The 14,400-nt window shown below is 49.3% G+C and overlaps 1 protein-coding gene across 1 annotated transcript in view; it reads left to right on the top strand.

Moving 5' to 3' along the window:
* Positions 1-1,951: 1,951 nt before the first annotated feature.
* The window catches only part of LOC144695828 (class I histocompatibility antigen, F10 alpha chain-like), a 105,705-nt gene continuing 93,256 nt past the window's right edge, over positions 1,952-14,400 (top strand). The window contains exons 1-2 of the mRNA XM_078566847.1: positions 1,952-2,182; positions 5,077-5,337. Coding sequence (XP_078422973.1) covers positions 2,131-2,182; positions 5,077-5,337 — 313 coding nt within the window. The 5' untranslated portion in view covers positions 1,952-2,130. The remainder of the gene's footprint in view (positions 2,183-5,076; positions 5,338-14,400) is intronic.

The raw sequence follows: 14,400 nt of genomic DNA, 5'->3' as shown, positions 1-14,400 counted from the left end.
GCAAGTTAAACAGTAAAATGGATCCTCGATAAACTTGTTATTTTTGTTGTTTTTCCCAGTCTATGAATAGTATTAGTTTCTCCCTCAGAGTGTTTCATTCCCAGTCCCTGATTGGAACAGGGACAGTGGATTCCCAGAATGTTGCTGATCCTTTTCTCCATCTCCCTGTGTATTTCCTGGGTCTTTCTCGGTAAGTACAGAATTCAGCCCTCCATTCTCACTCTCACTCTCACTCTCTCTCTCTCTCTCTCTGGGGGTAATTGGAATCTTTTGGTGAGAGTTTGAAATGGGTGATGTTTGATCAAAACAAAAACAGAATTACCTGGAAAAACTCAGCAGATCTGGCAGCATCGGTGGAGAAGAAAAGAGTCGACGTTTCGAGTACTCACAACCCTTCAACAGAACTCGAAACGTCGACTCTTTTCTTCTCCGCCGATGCTGCCAGATCTGCTGAGTTTTTCCAGGTAATTCTGTTTTTGTTTTGGATTTCCAGCATCCGCAGTAGTGTTTTGATGTTTGATCAGCCGCCTGTTATACAGCCAGCCTGATATTTTACACCATTGAAGTCAGCACAGTCTGTAAGACTCTGATGGGATTTGTGTCCAGCTCTCCTGACAGCAGGATGTAGAAACACCGAGAGCAGAGAAACTTGGAGCAAATGGTAAATGCTTCAAATGGACACTTTTAATTTTCACATCGATTGGGAGAAGCAAAACAGTTTCATCACTCCCGGTCTAAACTCTTCAAAACACTACGGGCAGGAGAAGGACAATCCATGTTTAACCCACCCAAGGATCAGCTGTGATGCCCTCCTGTTTGAATAGACCAGTTTATCTCAGACCACCGACATCCTCCTGACCCTGTATAAAGGGGTGATTAAAAAGCTCTGTGAGGGACAGTGGAGATCCTGCTCTGGATTGTCCATCACCCTGTTTGACAGTCAGACTGTTCATACAGTGACAGTTCCCCCTCTATGGTATCACACTTCATCCTCCCAAATATTCCTGTTTCTCTTCATTTCAATCTGGAATTCACTCACACCACAGGTTTTCTGTGAATCCTGTATAGAGGCTATGATCTCCGTGCCCTTCCTGCCCCCTTTCCTCTCCTGTACCCTCCGCCTGTTCAGGGTTCTGCCCGTCCTGCGGAAGGTGTTGTCCCTCTTCACACAATGTCTGACAGTCGTGCTCCCATTACCAGCTTCAGCCAAACTCCTGTACAGGTGGCTGTCCCATTGTGATTGGCAGTCACGCTACAGTCAAACTAACAGGAGGAGAGTGAGGGGAGGGAGTCAAACTGACAGGAGGGGAGTGAGGGGAGGGAGTCAAACTGACAGGAGGGGAGTGAGGGCAGGGAGTCAAACTTATGGGAGGGGAGTGCAGTGAACAGGCTGAATCCCCCATACTGAGCTCTCTGCACTCGACCCATTTTCTGTTCCTCAATTACCCCTGTGCTCTTTGACCTCCATTGGTTCCCAGTCAAGCAACACCTCAATTTTAAAATTCCAATCTGTCCACAGCCTTGCCCCTCCCTATTTCTGTAATCTCCTCCAGCCCCACATCCCTGTGAGATATCTGTGCTCCTCTAATGCTGACACTGTGAGCATCAGGAATTATAATCACCCACAATGGGGGCTGTGCCTTCAGCAGCCTCGGCCCTTAGATCTGGAATTCCCTCCCTCCACCTCTCAGTCTCTCTGTAAAACATTCCTTAAAAGCTGCTTCCCTGAGAAAGCTCGTGGGCATTGACCTGTGTGGCTCAGGGTCATCCTTTGTTTTATAATGTTCCCCTGAAGCGTCTTGGGGATATTTTATTAGGTGAAAGGTGCTATATAAATCTAAGTTGTTGTTCTCTACCAAAATCTTAGCCTGTGTCAGTTTGATCTTCCTGGTAACTGGTGACTAGTGACTGTTTATCCATTTAATTGGATATTTTTCTGAAACTAACCAATCATTCACCCTCTGGTTCTATAATCAGGAAATTATCAAAGTGCAAGTTAAACAGTAAAATGGATCCTCGATAAACTTGTTATTTTTGTTGTTTTTCCCCAGTTTATAAACAGTATTAGTTTCCCCCTCAGAGTGTTTCATTCCCAGTTCCTGATTGGAACAGGGACAGTGGATTCCCAGAATGTTGCTGATCCTTTTCTCCATCTCCCTGTGTATTTCCTGGGTCTCTCCCGGTAAGTACAGAATTCAGCCCTTCATTCTCACTCTCTCTCTCTCTCTCTCTCTGGGGTGAATTGGAATCTTTTGGTGAGAGTTTGAAATGGGTGATGTTTGATCAGCCGCCTGTTATACAGCCAGCCTGATATTTTACACCATTGAAGTCAGCACAGTCTGTAAGACTCTGATGGGATTTGTGTCCAGCTCTCCTGACAGCAGGATGTAGAAACACCGAGAGCAGAGAAGCTTGGAGCAAATGGAAAATGCTTCAAATGGACAATTTTAATTTTCACATCGATTGGGAGAAGCAAAACAGTTTCATCACTCCCGGTCTAAACTCTTCAAAACACTACGGGCAGGAGAAGGAGAATCCATGTTTAACCCACCCGAGGATCACCTGTGATGCCCCCCTGGTTGAATAAACCAGGTTATCTCAGGCCACCAACATCCTCCTGACCCTGTATAAAGGGGTGATTAAAAAGCTCTGTGAGGGATAGTGGAGATCCTGCTCTGGATTGTCCATCACCCTGTTTGACAGTCAGACTGTTCATACAGTGACTGTTCCCCCACTATGGTATCACACTTCATCCTCCCAAATATTCCTGTTTCTCTTCATTTCAATCTGGAATTCACTTACACCACAAGTTTTTTGGTCATGACTGTCATGTTTTGATAATGATATAAAGGCTCCAATCACTCATAAGGGATTGGGTAAAGACATTGGGGTTCATTTCTGAAGAGGTAGACACAGGAGAGCAGATAGACATGGATAGAAAGCTTGAAGACATCAGAGCTCTGCTATCTTCTTCCAGCCAAAAGTGAAGCTAAAACTGTGACACACTTTCCTTCAGGTGATTTAGAGCGACTGCCCCTTAAAAGTACATTACAACATCCCCATTTCTTTTTAGAGAGACTTTTCCCCCTTCCAACGAAGTTGAACTATTTACAATACATGTTCATGTCTCGTTATCATTACATAAGTGTGTGGAGCAGATGTATCTATCAGTGTCTAAAGTGTAGAGGTAATCTGCTCATTCATCCAGATCTTGTCATGGTCACCTTGTCTGGAGGTGTCTTTAATTGATCACAGTGATCTGTGGGATTGTCATTACTGGATGTTGCTCCTGTGTGGATTCGGGATCTTGTCCTAGATGCAGTCGGACTGTACGGTGATTGAGGAGCTGGAATGGATCTGATTTGTCCTCGATTACCCCTCACCATTGCGCCTTTGTGTCTGATGTCTTCATAGGAGCTTGGTCCTGAACTAATCCTTGTCACCTCGTCTGGTTGCCGGGTACATTCTGTGGGATCCTGGATGTGAACTTGTCCCAAATCTGAACAGATCTTTCTGGAAGGTTTTCACGGGAGTGGATGTGATCACAAAATCAACAATTCTGTCTGCCAGCTCTGTGTTTGAAAAATCACAGTACATACTCTTTTCTCTGTATCTACTGACCAAGTGGTCCATGGATTCTGTAGACTGTTGTTGAAATGACATGAACTCTTGTCGATGAATCCGGAAGTTTAACCTGATTCTGAACTGGTCTTCCAATGTAGTCCATAGTCCCTTTAGCTCTTCTGCTGTCAATCCTGATATGTTCAGCCTGTGTAGACCTGCATTCCCAATTGCTAGGTGATTTCTTATGGCTAGCTTATCTGCTTCAGACACACATGAATCAAGAAACCATAGCTGTGTACACTGTTTAAACATGTTTCATTCAGGCAGTGGGTCAGCTGCATCCCAGTTCAATCTGGGGAATTTTGTGGATATTTTGACAATAACCCTTTGACCTTCCTTCTCCTATTGTACCCAGGATGAGTGTCACTCTAGCCACTTTTGTGCGCTTAGAACCACAACCTTCTCTGGCCGACCTTTATGACATGTTTGGGTTTTTTTGGTTTGACTTCCCCCACTCGCTATCAGCCCAGCCCACCCCCTGGACACTCCCCTTTCCCGACGGAGCTAACCCAGCGCTGGTCCTCTCGACGCACTGACCCACTCACTGAACTGACAGGCTTTGCACTGCAATCTCACCATGAGGGATCGGTCTGTTTCCCAGCTCTTTATTTGAGCGCTATCCTAGCACTGTGCCTTCAAAGCTTATCTGTGCAGTCACCACACTGCAATTTCCACACTCTCCAACGCCTCGCCTTTGTTGCAGTCTGACCCAAACACCAAGGGTCATCTCACGCCATGTGGTACAATCTAAGCTGTTTATCATGTCGGACCTTAATCTCGCTGCCAGGCCATTTGACCACCACTGAACACCATGTTCTGTTTTGATAATGATATAAAGGCACCAATCACTCATAAGGGATTGGGTAAACAGGTTGTGGATTTATTTCTTAAGACTTGGCACATGAAACAGATATACATGGAGAGAAAATTTGAAGATATCAGAGCTGTGCTACGTTCTGCTCATAGCCAAAAGTAAAACTAAAACTGGATCACATGACACACTTCCTTTCTAGTGATGTAAGGTTACTATCCCTTTAAAACATATAACAACAAAGACGCTAAACAACAAACCAGCCCAGAGTGACTCTGATTGCAGGTTTACTCTCTGTTCTGAGAGGCTGCAGCATCTAATTCTGACCCAGTTTAATACGATTCTGTTTATAATATCAGACAGGATTCTGACCTTGTGATAAAGTGGTGGATTATTGGAGATTGTCCCTGTGTGGATGGGCCTCACTTTGATCAGGTGGCAGTGTGTGGAAATGTTTATTAACCTGTCCCTTTAATTGTTTAATTGTTTTACAGACACTAACACATTTACAGTGATTTTCACACCATCAGTGATGTTCCTGAGCTTTCTGGTATCATTATGATCAGAGAGGTTCAGGTGAGATGATTCTGATGCTCATGTTGGTGTTTATTAAAGTGTCCCTTTAACTGTTTGCTTCACAGACACGAACTCACTCACGGTGATATACACTGTAATCTCCGGCATTGAAGATTTTCCTGTGATAACAAATGCTGCGATGGTCAATGGAGTCCAAATAGGTCATTATGACAGTGATGTCCGTCGGTGCATCCCCAGGCAGCAGTTCATGGCTGAATCTTTCGACATGAAATTCTGGGACTATGTCTCAGATCTGGTGACCTCACATTCAAACCTGGCAAAGGAGAATCTGAATACAATGCTGAAGATGACAAACCAGACATCCGGTAAGATCACGATGTAGAAACTCATTGTTGATTGTCCAGCATTATACCCTGGGTCACTCCACTCAGACCATCTCCCAGCACTGACCCCTGAGTCACTCCACTCAGTCCATCTCCCAGCACTGTCCCCTGGGTCACTCCACTCAGTCCATCTCCCAGCACTGTCACTGGGTCACTCCACTAAGTCCATCTCCCAGCACTGACCCCTGGGTCACTCCACTTAGTCTATCTCCTAGCACTGACCCCTGGGTCACTCCATTCAGTCCATCTCCTAGCATTGACCCCTGAGTCGCTGCACTCAGTCCATCTCCTAGCACCGACCCCTGGGTCACTCCATTCAGTCCATCCCCCAGCACTGATCCCTGGGTCACTCCACTTAGTCCATCTCCCAGCACTGACCCCTGGTTCACTCCACTTAGTCCATCGTCCAGCACTGACCCCTGGGTCACTCCACTCAGTCCATCGTCCAGCACTGACCCCTGGGTCACTCCACTCAGTCCATCTCCCAGCACTGACCCCTGGGTCACTCCACTCAGTCCATCTCCTAGCACTGACCCCTGGGTCACTCCACTCAGTCCATCTCCCAGCACTAACCACGGGTCACTCCATTCAGGCCATCTCCCAGCACTGACCCCTGGGTCTCTCTACTCAATCCATCTACCAGCAGTGACCACTGGGTCACTCCACTCAGCCCATCTCCCAAAAGTGACCCCTGGGTCACTCCACTCAGCCCATCTCCCTGCAGTGACCCCTGGTTCACTCCACTCAGTCCATCACACACCATGGGCTAGGAATTAAGTTCTGTCTGTAAAGTGCCGGCAATTAACTCCTGTCAGTAACGCTCTGGGAATTAACTCATGTCGTTAACGTTTTTGGGAATAAACTCCTGTCGTTAATCTGCTGGGAATTAACTCCTGTCGTTAACGTGCTGGGAATTAACTCCTGTCATTAACGCGCTGGGAATTAACTCCTGTCATTAACACGCTGGGAATTAACTCCTGTCATTAACGTGCTGGGAATTAACTCCTGTCGTTACCGCGCTGGGAATTAACTCCTGTCGTTAACGTGCTGGGAATTAACTCCTGTCATTAACACGCTGGGAATTAACTCCTGTCGTTAACGCGCTGGGAATTAACTCCTGTCGTTAACGCGCTGGGAATTAACTCCTGTCGTTCACGCGCTGGGAATTAACTCCTGTCGTTAACGCGCTGGGAATTAACTCCTGTCGTTAACGCGCTAGGAATTAACTCCTGTCGTTAACGCGCTGGGAATTAACTCCTGTCGTTAACGTGCTGGGAATTAACTCCTGTCGTTAACGCGTTGGGAATTAACTCCTGTCGTTAACGTGCTGGGAATTAACTCCTGTCATTAACGTGCTGGGAATTAACTCCTGTCGTTAACGCGCTGGGAATTAACTCCTGTCCTTAACGCGCTGGGAATTAACTCCTGTCGTTACCGCGCTGGGAATTAACTCCTGTCCTTAACGTGCTGGGAATTAACTCCTGTCGTTACCGCGCCGGGAATTAACTCCTGTCGTTAACGCGCCGGGAATTAACTCCTGTCATAAACGCGCCGGGAATTAACTCCTGTCGTTAACGCGCTGGGAATTAACTCCCGTCGTTAACGCCATGGGAATTAACTCCTGTCATAAACGCGCCGGGAATTAACTCCTGTCCTTAACACGCTGGGAATTAACTCCTGTCGTTAACGCGCTGGGAATTAGCTCCTGTCGTTAACGCGCTGGGAATTAACTCCTGTCGCTAACGCGCTGGGAATTAGCTCCTGTCGTTAACGCGCTGGGAATTAGCTCCTGTCGTTAACGCTCTGGGAATTAACTCCTGTCGTTAACGCGCTGGGAATTAACTCCTGTCGTTAACGCGCTGGGAATTAGCTCCTGTCGTTAACGCGCTGGGAATTAACTCCTGTCGTTAATCTGCTGGGAATTAACTCCTGTCGTTAACGCGCTGGGAATTAACTCCTGTCGTTAACGCGCTGGGAATTAACTCCTGTCGTTAATCTGCTGGGAATTAACTCCTGTCGTTAACGCGCTGGGAATTAGCTCCTGTCGTTAATCTGCTGGGAATTAACTCCTGTCGTTAATCTGCTGGGAATTAACTCCTGTCGTTAACGCGCTGGGAATTAACTCCTGTCGTTAACGCGCTGGGAATTAACTCCTGTCGTCAACGCGCTGGGAATTAACTCCTGTCGTTAAAGTGCGGGGAATTAACTCCTGTCCTTAACGCGCTGGGAATTAACTCCTGTCCTTAACACGCTGGGAATTAACTCCTGTCATTAACATGCTGGGAATTAACTCCTGTTGTTATTGTGCTGGGAATTAACCCCTTTCATGAACCTATTTGAAATGATCTACTTTTGTTTGCTTGCATTTCATTAACTCCTCTTGATGTGCTTGGAAGTTAAATCTGCATTGAGGAACGATCTCGAGGTGCAATGTGATGTTCTCATGCTGCTCCTCCTTGTGGACACATCAATCTGTTTTCCCCTGAAAGAGTTTTTGTTGGGTCAGCCTCTCTCTGGGAGCAGATGTCAGGTTAACAGAAGTTTATCTCTGCCCAGGTTAGATTTGATATTGTTTCCAAGTTGCCAAACACACGGACTTTGTGATTGATGGGAAATATCTCAATTCCACTTACAGGTGTCTGAGCCGGTGGGGGAACGGAGCGCTGTGCAGGTTCTAACGTGTGCTTTTCATGCCAGAGCTCTGTATATCAGCGTAGCTTGGTGCATGCAAATGATCAAACCACCAGCAGGGCAGACGTTAAGTTGTGCAATTTAATTCATTCCTCATAAATCAAGGTACATGAAAGCAAAGTATCATGTCTGTAACCAAGATGGAGCTGGGGCCTTCCAGTCTGCAGAGGATAGAGAACCAAATAGTGAAGTAAATGTCTTGGAATCTTACTGTGCCTGGAATCTGCCAGCTATCAGATTGTCATGAGCCTCTCTGCCGTGTCATACCCTCACAATGGCCTTTGCGTGTACCTCCACGGCATCCCTGGCCCTGATCTCCATTGTCTTCACTGTCCTCATCGTCAGAGGAGACATCTCAGTCCTGCAGATCTCCCTCAGCCAAGACGTTCCCCCTTTGCAGTGCTAATTTTTGCAGGAGACAGCGCACGATGATGATCCTGGACACTCTGGGTGGTGAGTATTGGAGAGCCCCGCCTGAGCGGTCCAAACACCTAAACCTCATCTTTAGGAGGCCTATCATCTGCTCAATGGTGGGCATTGTGGAGACACATGTGGCACCATCGCACTCCTCAGCAGCACTTTGTGGGCAGCGAAGTGGTGTCATCAGACAGATTTTTTGGGGGTATCCTTTGTCCCCAAGGAGCCATCCTGTGATTGCTGAGGTCCTTCGAAAAGCTATGGCATCTGGGTGTGAGTCAGAATGAAGGTGTCATGAGATCTCTCTGGGAACTGAGCACAAACATGCAGGATTTCTCTGCTGTGATCACATATCAGCTGCATATTCAAAGAGTGGAAACCTTTCCTCTTGATGACTGTGACTGGCTGTTGCCAGGGAGCTCTCAAGGCCGCATGTGTGCAGTGAATTATTCCCTGCACTTGTGGGAATCCTGTTATTGCTGCAGATCCCAACACTCTTTCAGCCTGGTATTCCAGATTCAATTGTTCTGCTCTCCTGAACAGGGAATCTGTCACCTCCCGGATGTACTTGTGTGTCACTGACTGGGAGATGCCACACTGGCCCCCAGTGGAGCCCTGGAAGGAAGTTTAAGGTGACTCTGACATTTAATGCCACTGGCATGGGATTGTCTCCAAGTCTTTGCAGCCACAGCTCATCCAGGAGAAACTGACAGATGTGTGCAACCAAATTCCGGGACATTCTAAGGTGCCTCCGGCCTTGCCTTTCACACATCTGTAGACAGGAACATAGGAGCAGGAGTAGGTCATTCGGCCCCTCGAGCCTGCTTCACCATTTAACTAGATCATGGCTGATCTTCTATCTCAACCCCATCTCCCTGCACTGTCCCCATATCCCTTAATGTCATTCGTATCTAGAAATCCCTCCCCCCGTTACACTTAAATCTCTCCCTGTTAGCCTTACACCTATAACCATCACCCTCCACATGACCTTCTGTCCCCTCAGAGCCTACTCCCATTACCATTCCCATACCTATACTGACCCCTCTTGTTACGCTTTCATGACCATTCCATGGAACCTTCAGCCACCCGACTGTCACCCTGGATCTGCCACCCCACCACATCCAACTCCCCCTCTCACTGTGCCTGGTCCTTCTGCTGCCCAGTGCCCTCAGTTCAACTCCCAGGACCCCACTGGAGACAGAACTGACCCCATCTCTAGGAGCATCTCTCTCCCCCGATTCCTGCCCAGAAACTCCCTTCACTACCCAGCCACAAGCAAGGCCATTTCCTCCATCCCACATTACTGCACCCTTGCATTCCCTTACTGCATCCCTTCCTGCTCCGGACGGTCTGTCTTCTTTCCTTGGGCAATCTCCCCCCACTTCCACTTTTTGCCTAACTTCCATGTCCAACCCCCACTCCACCCCGCACCCGCCTGCCCAACCTTAGCCGGCCTCTCATGTCCATCCTTCGCACAGCTTTTTTTTTTTGCAAAAATGTACTTTATTCATAAAATATCTTCAGCCACATTCCAAACCATTTCAAAAACACCATTACAAAGGTACAATCAGTTTCAACTTTTACAACATGTATCACCAGGTGTATCAGTACAAACAATATTACAATCATTTGCAGACATTCATTTTGAGCTGTACAGCCCGAGGGGGTTTAAACAGTTCCCAGCCCCTCGGTGCGCTGTGGCAGAAAGGTCTTAGATAGTGACCCTTCCCCACTGCGCCTTTGCGGCAGCTGCCCCAAGCTTTAGTGCGTCCCTCAGCACGTAGTCCTGGACTTTGGATTGTGCCAGTCCGCAACAATCGGTCGGGGGCAACTCTTTGCGCTGGAAGACAAACAAGTTTCGGGCAGACCAAAGAGCGTCTTTCACCGAGTTGATGATCCTCCAGCTGCAGTTGATGTTTGTCTCGGTGTGTGTCCCTGGGAACAGCCCGTAGAGCACAGAGTCCTGTGTCACAGAACTGCTCGGGATGAACCTCGACAGAAACCACTGCATCTCTCTCCAGACCTTCTTTGCAAAGGCACAATCCACAAGGAGGTGATCAACGGTCTCGTCCCCACCACAGCAACCTCGAGGGCAACATGCAGAGGGGATGCAGAGGTGTGTAGGAAGGATCTGACGGGGAGGGCCTTTCTCACCACCAGCCAAGCTACGTCTTGGTGCTTGTTGGAAAGTTCTGGCGATGAGGCATTCTGCCAAATGACTTTGACAGTCTGCTCGGGGAACCATCCCACAGGACCCACCCTCTCCTTTTCCCTCATGGCCTCTAAGACGTTACGTGCTGACCACTGCCTGATGGACTTGTGGTCAAAGGTGTTTTTCTGCATAAATTTTTCCACGAGGGACAGGTGGTACGGCACGGTCCAACTACTTGGAGCGTTCCGCGGCAGCGTGGCCAGACCCATCCTTCGCAACACCGGGGACAGGTAGAACCTCAGCACGTAGTGACACTTGGTGTTTGCGTACTGAGGGTCTACGCACCGCTTGATGCAGCCACACACAAAGGTGGCCATCAGTATGAGGGCGATGTTGGGCATGTTTTTTTCCCCTTTATCTAGAGGCTTTTACATCGGGTCCCTCGGACACGATCCATTTTCGACCTCCAGATAAAGCGAAAGATGGCTCGGGTGATCGCCACCACGCAGGAGTGTGGAATGGGCCAGACCTACGCCACGTACAGCAACAGCGAGAGTGCCTCACACCTGATGACCAGGTTCTTACCCGCAATGGAGAGGGAGCGTCGCTCCCACATGCCCAGTTTCCTTTTCACCATAGGCACTCGCTCCTTCCAGTTTATAACGCATGCCCTGGTCCCTCCGAACCATATCCCCAGCACCTTCAGGCCGTCAGCCCTGACAGTGAAGGGGTCAAAGGATCGGTCAGCCCAGTTCCCAAAGAACATGGCCTCGCTCTTCCCACGATTTACCTTGGATCCCGAGGCCAGTTCGAACTGGTCACAGATGTGGATCAGTCTGCGCACCGACAGCGGATCCGAGCAGACGATGGCGACATCGTCCATGTACAGGGAGGCTTTTACCTGAGTGCCTCCACTGCCTGGGATCGTCACTCCTCTTATGCCCGGATCCTTCCTGATGGACTCAGCAAAGGGTTCTACGCAACACACGAAAAGAACAGGCGAGAGAGGACAGCCCTGCCTGACTCCAGATTTAATCGGAAAGCTATCTGATTCCCACCCATTGATTGAGACTGCGCTACTGATGTTAGTGTAGAGCAGTTGGATCCAATTTCGAATTCCCTCCCCAAACCCCATTTTGGAGAGCACATCCACCATGTAGATGTGCGATATTCTGTCAAAGGCCTTCTCCTGACCCAAGCTGATGAGGTAGGTATCCACACCCCTGTCCTGTATATAGGCAATCGTATCCCTGAGCAGCGCAAGGATGTCAGAGATCTTCCTGCCCGGCACAGTGCAGGTCTGGTCAGGGTGGATCACCAATTCCAGAGCGGATTTGACCCGATTGGCGATGACCTTGGACAGAATCTTATAGTCCACATTCAACAGTGAAATGGGTCGCCAATTTCTAATTTTCTCCCTTCCCCCCTTGTGCTTGTAGATGAGGGTGATAATGCCTTTCCTCATGGATTCTGACATACTGCCGGCCAGGAGCATACTCTCGTACACTTCTAGCAGGTCTGGCACGATCCAGTCGCACAGAGCCGAATACAACTCCGCCGGCAAGCCGTCGCTTCCGGGAGTTTTACTCTTCTTGAAGGACTCAAGGGCCTTAGTCAGTTCATCAGGAGTTAGCGGTTTGTCCAGGCTCTCCCGTATACTGTCGTCTAAGACCTCCGTGATAGAGAACAGGAAGGACTGGGAGGCCATGCTGTCCGTGGGCTTCACGTCATACAATCCGGCATAAAAGGATTTGCAGATCCTCAAAATGTCGGTCTGCGATGACTTTACTGAGCCGTCTTCTTCCTTCAGGCTGCTGATCACAGAGCTCTCTCTGTGTACCTTTTGGAAGAAGAAACGTGAGCACATCTCATCCTGCTCCACGGAGCGGACTCTGGAACGGAAGATGATCTTGGAGGCCTCCGAGGCAAAGCGCGAGGCTTGCTGGCTCTTCACCCCTTGGAGTTCCTCCTTGACATCGACCCCCATCAACCGCAGCCGGAGCAGATTCTGCATGTTTTTCTGGAGTCGAGACATTTCCCTCTGTTTCTTTCTAGCTTTCTGGCTGCCTTTGAGGGTGATAAACCTCTTGATGTTTCCCTTGATCGCTTCCCACCAGTGTGTCAGGGACTCAAAGAGGGGTTTCACGGTTCTCCAACCTTTGTAATCCCTCTTGAGCTCCTCAATGTTCTCTGGGATCAGCAGTTGCACGTTTAGCTTCCATGCCCCCCTGCCGACCCTCTGGTCCTTCTCTAAGTGGCAGTCAGCCAGTAGGAGGCAGTGGTCAGAGAAAAACACCGGCTTGACGTCGGTGGATCTGACTGCGAATGCACGGGACACAAACAGGAAGTCTATCCTGGAACGGATGGACCCATCTGGCCGCGACCAGGTGTATCTACCCTACGCTCCATCTGCAGGGTTGCTGAAGACGTCGTGCAGCTTGGCATCCTTAACTGTTTCCATCAGGGATCTGGACGTAGCGTCCAATCTGCTGTCGGCCCTGCTGGATCGTCCAGCCGCATCGATGATGCAGTTGAAGTCACCGCCCAGAATGACCGGCCTGGAGGTCGCCAGCAGCATTGGGAGCTGCTGAAAAACCTCCAGCCCCTTGGCCCCTTGTGACGGGGCGTACACATTAATTAACCGGAGTGGAGCGTTCTTGTACATTACGTCTGCTACAAGGAGGCACCCGCCCACCACCTCCTTAACCTCGGAGACGGTGAAGTTGCCTCCCCGCAGCAGAATACCCAGGCTGGAGGAACGAGAGTCATTTCCGCCCGACCAGATCGATGGCCTGTTGGACCACCATCGTGACCATTGCCTGTAGGAGCTGAGGTGCGGTATCACACACTCCTGCAGAAACAACAGGTCAGCTTTGACCTTGGCAAGGTAGTCCAAGGTCGCAACACATCGCGTAGTAGATTTAACGCTACGCACATTTATGGATACAATCTTTAAACCCATTTTAAAGCATTTATTCTCCTACCAAACCCGTTATCTCTGAGAGTCCCAGACCTTTAGTCTGCTCCTTCATACCCGTAGTGAGCTCAAATTGCTTCACTTTGGATGGGCTGAGGAAATCCTCATTGGCAGTGTTCTGCTCAGGTGGCATCTCGGGGTCCGTGCAGAGAGCGGGTTTTGAGATGACATTTGCTGGAGAAGCTTCTCCAAACCTCACCCCCTCTGGAGCGTTGCTGCTCCCGGCTTCCCGGAGCTGGGGTGCGCTGATTGCCTCGCTGCTCCCAGATTCCTGGGGCTGTGGTGCACTGGCCTCTTCAGGTTGCAGGCAAAGTTGGGGTGCGCTGGTCTCCTCATTGTCTCCAATGTTCTGGAGCTCGGGTGTCTCATCCTCCAATGCCCTGGAGCTTTGCCGCTTTTTCTGTCGGTGCCGCCCTGGCACTTCGTCATCCGAAGAGCTGCTGCCTTTGTCATCCATGTCGGATGGGAGACGCCTCTTGCCACTTGTCTGGGAAATGGCTTGGTTCCGTCTTAGCCCCTTCTTCCTTTTGGCTCTCTTCACCGTCTGCCACTCCCCCTGCTGCTTTTCCACTGCTGCCTCCTCCTCCATTGATTCGCTGTCCTGAGGACTGGGAGGTTCAGGGGGCAGTGCTGTTGATTTGCTCTCTGTTGCCTCAATCTTTTCCTCCACCTTGTCTCTCTCTGTGTCCTCCTTTGTCCCGTTGTTCTCCCTGGGGGCCTTGGTGGATGGAGTGACACGAAGCATTTCTTCTGCTTCCCCCTCGTTGGCTTTGGCTGCCTGTGCGTAAGTACGGCAGCGTTTGGGACA

Source organism: Cetorhinus maximus, chromosome 21, assembly GCF_964194155.1.
Source record: "Cetorhinus maximus chromosome 21, sCetMax3.hap1.1, whole genome shotgun sequence".
NCBI classification, from domain to species: Eukaryota; Metazoa; Chordata; class Chondrichthyes; order Lamniformes; family Cetorhinidae; genus Cetorhinus; species Cetorhinus maximus.
Note: the sequence above shows the minus strand (reverse complement) of the source record. Positions and strands in the feature narration are given on the sequence as shown.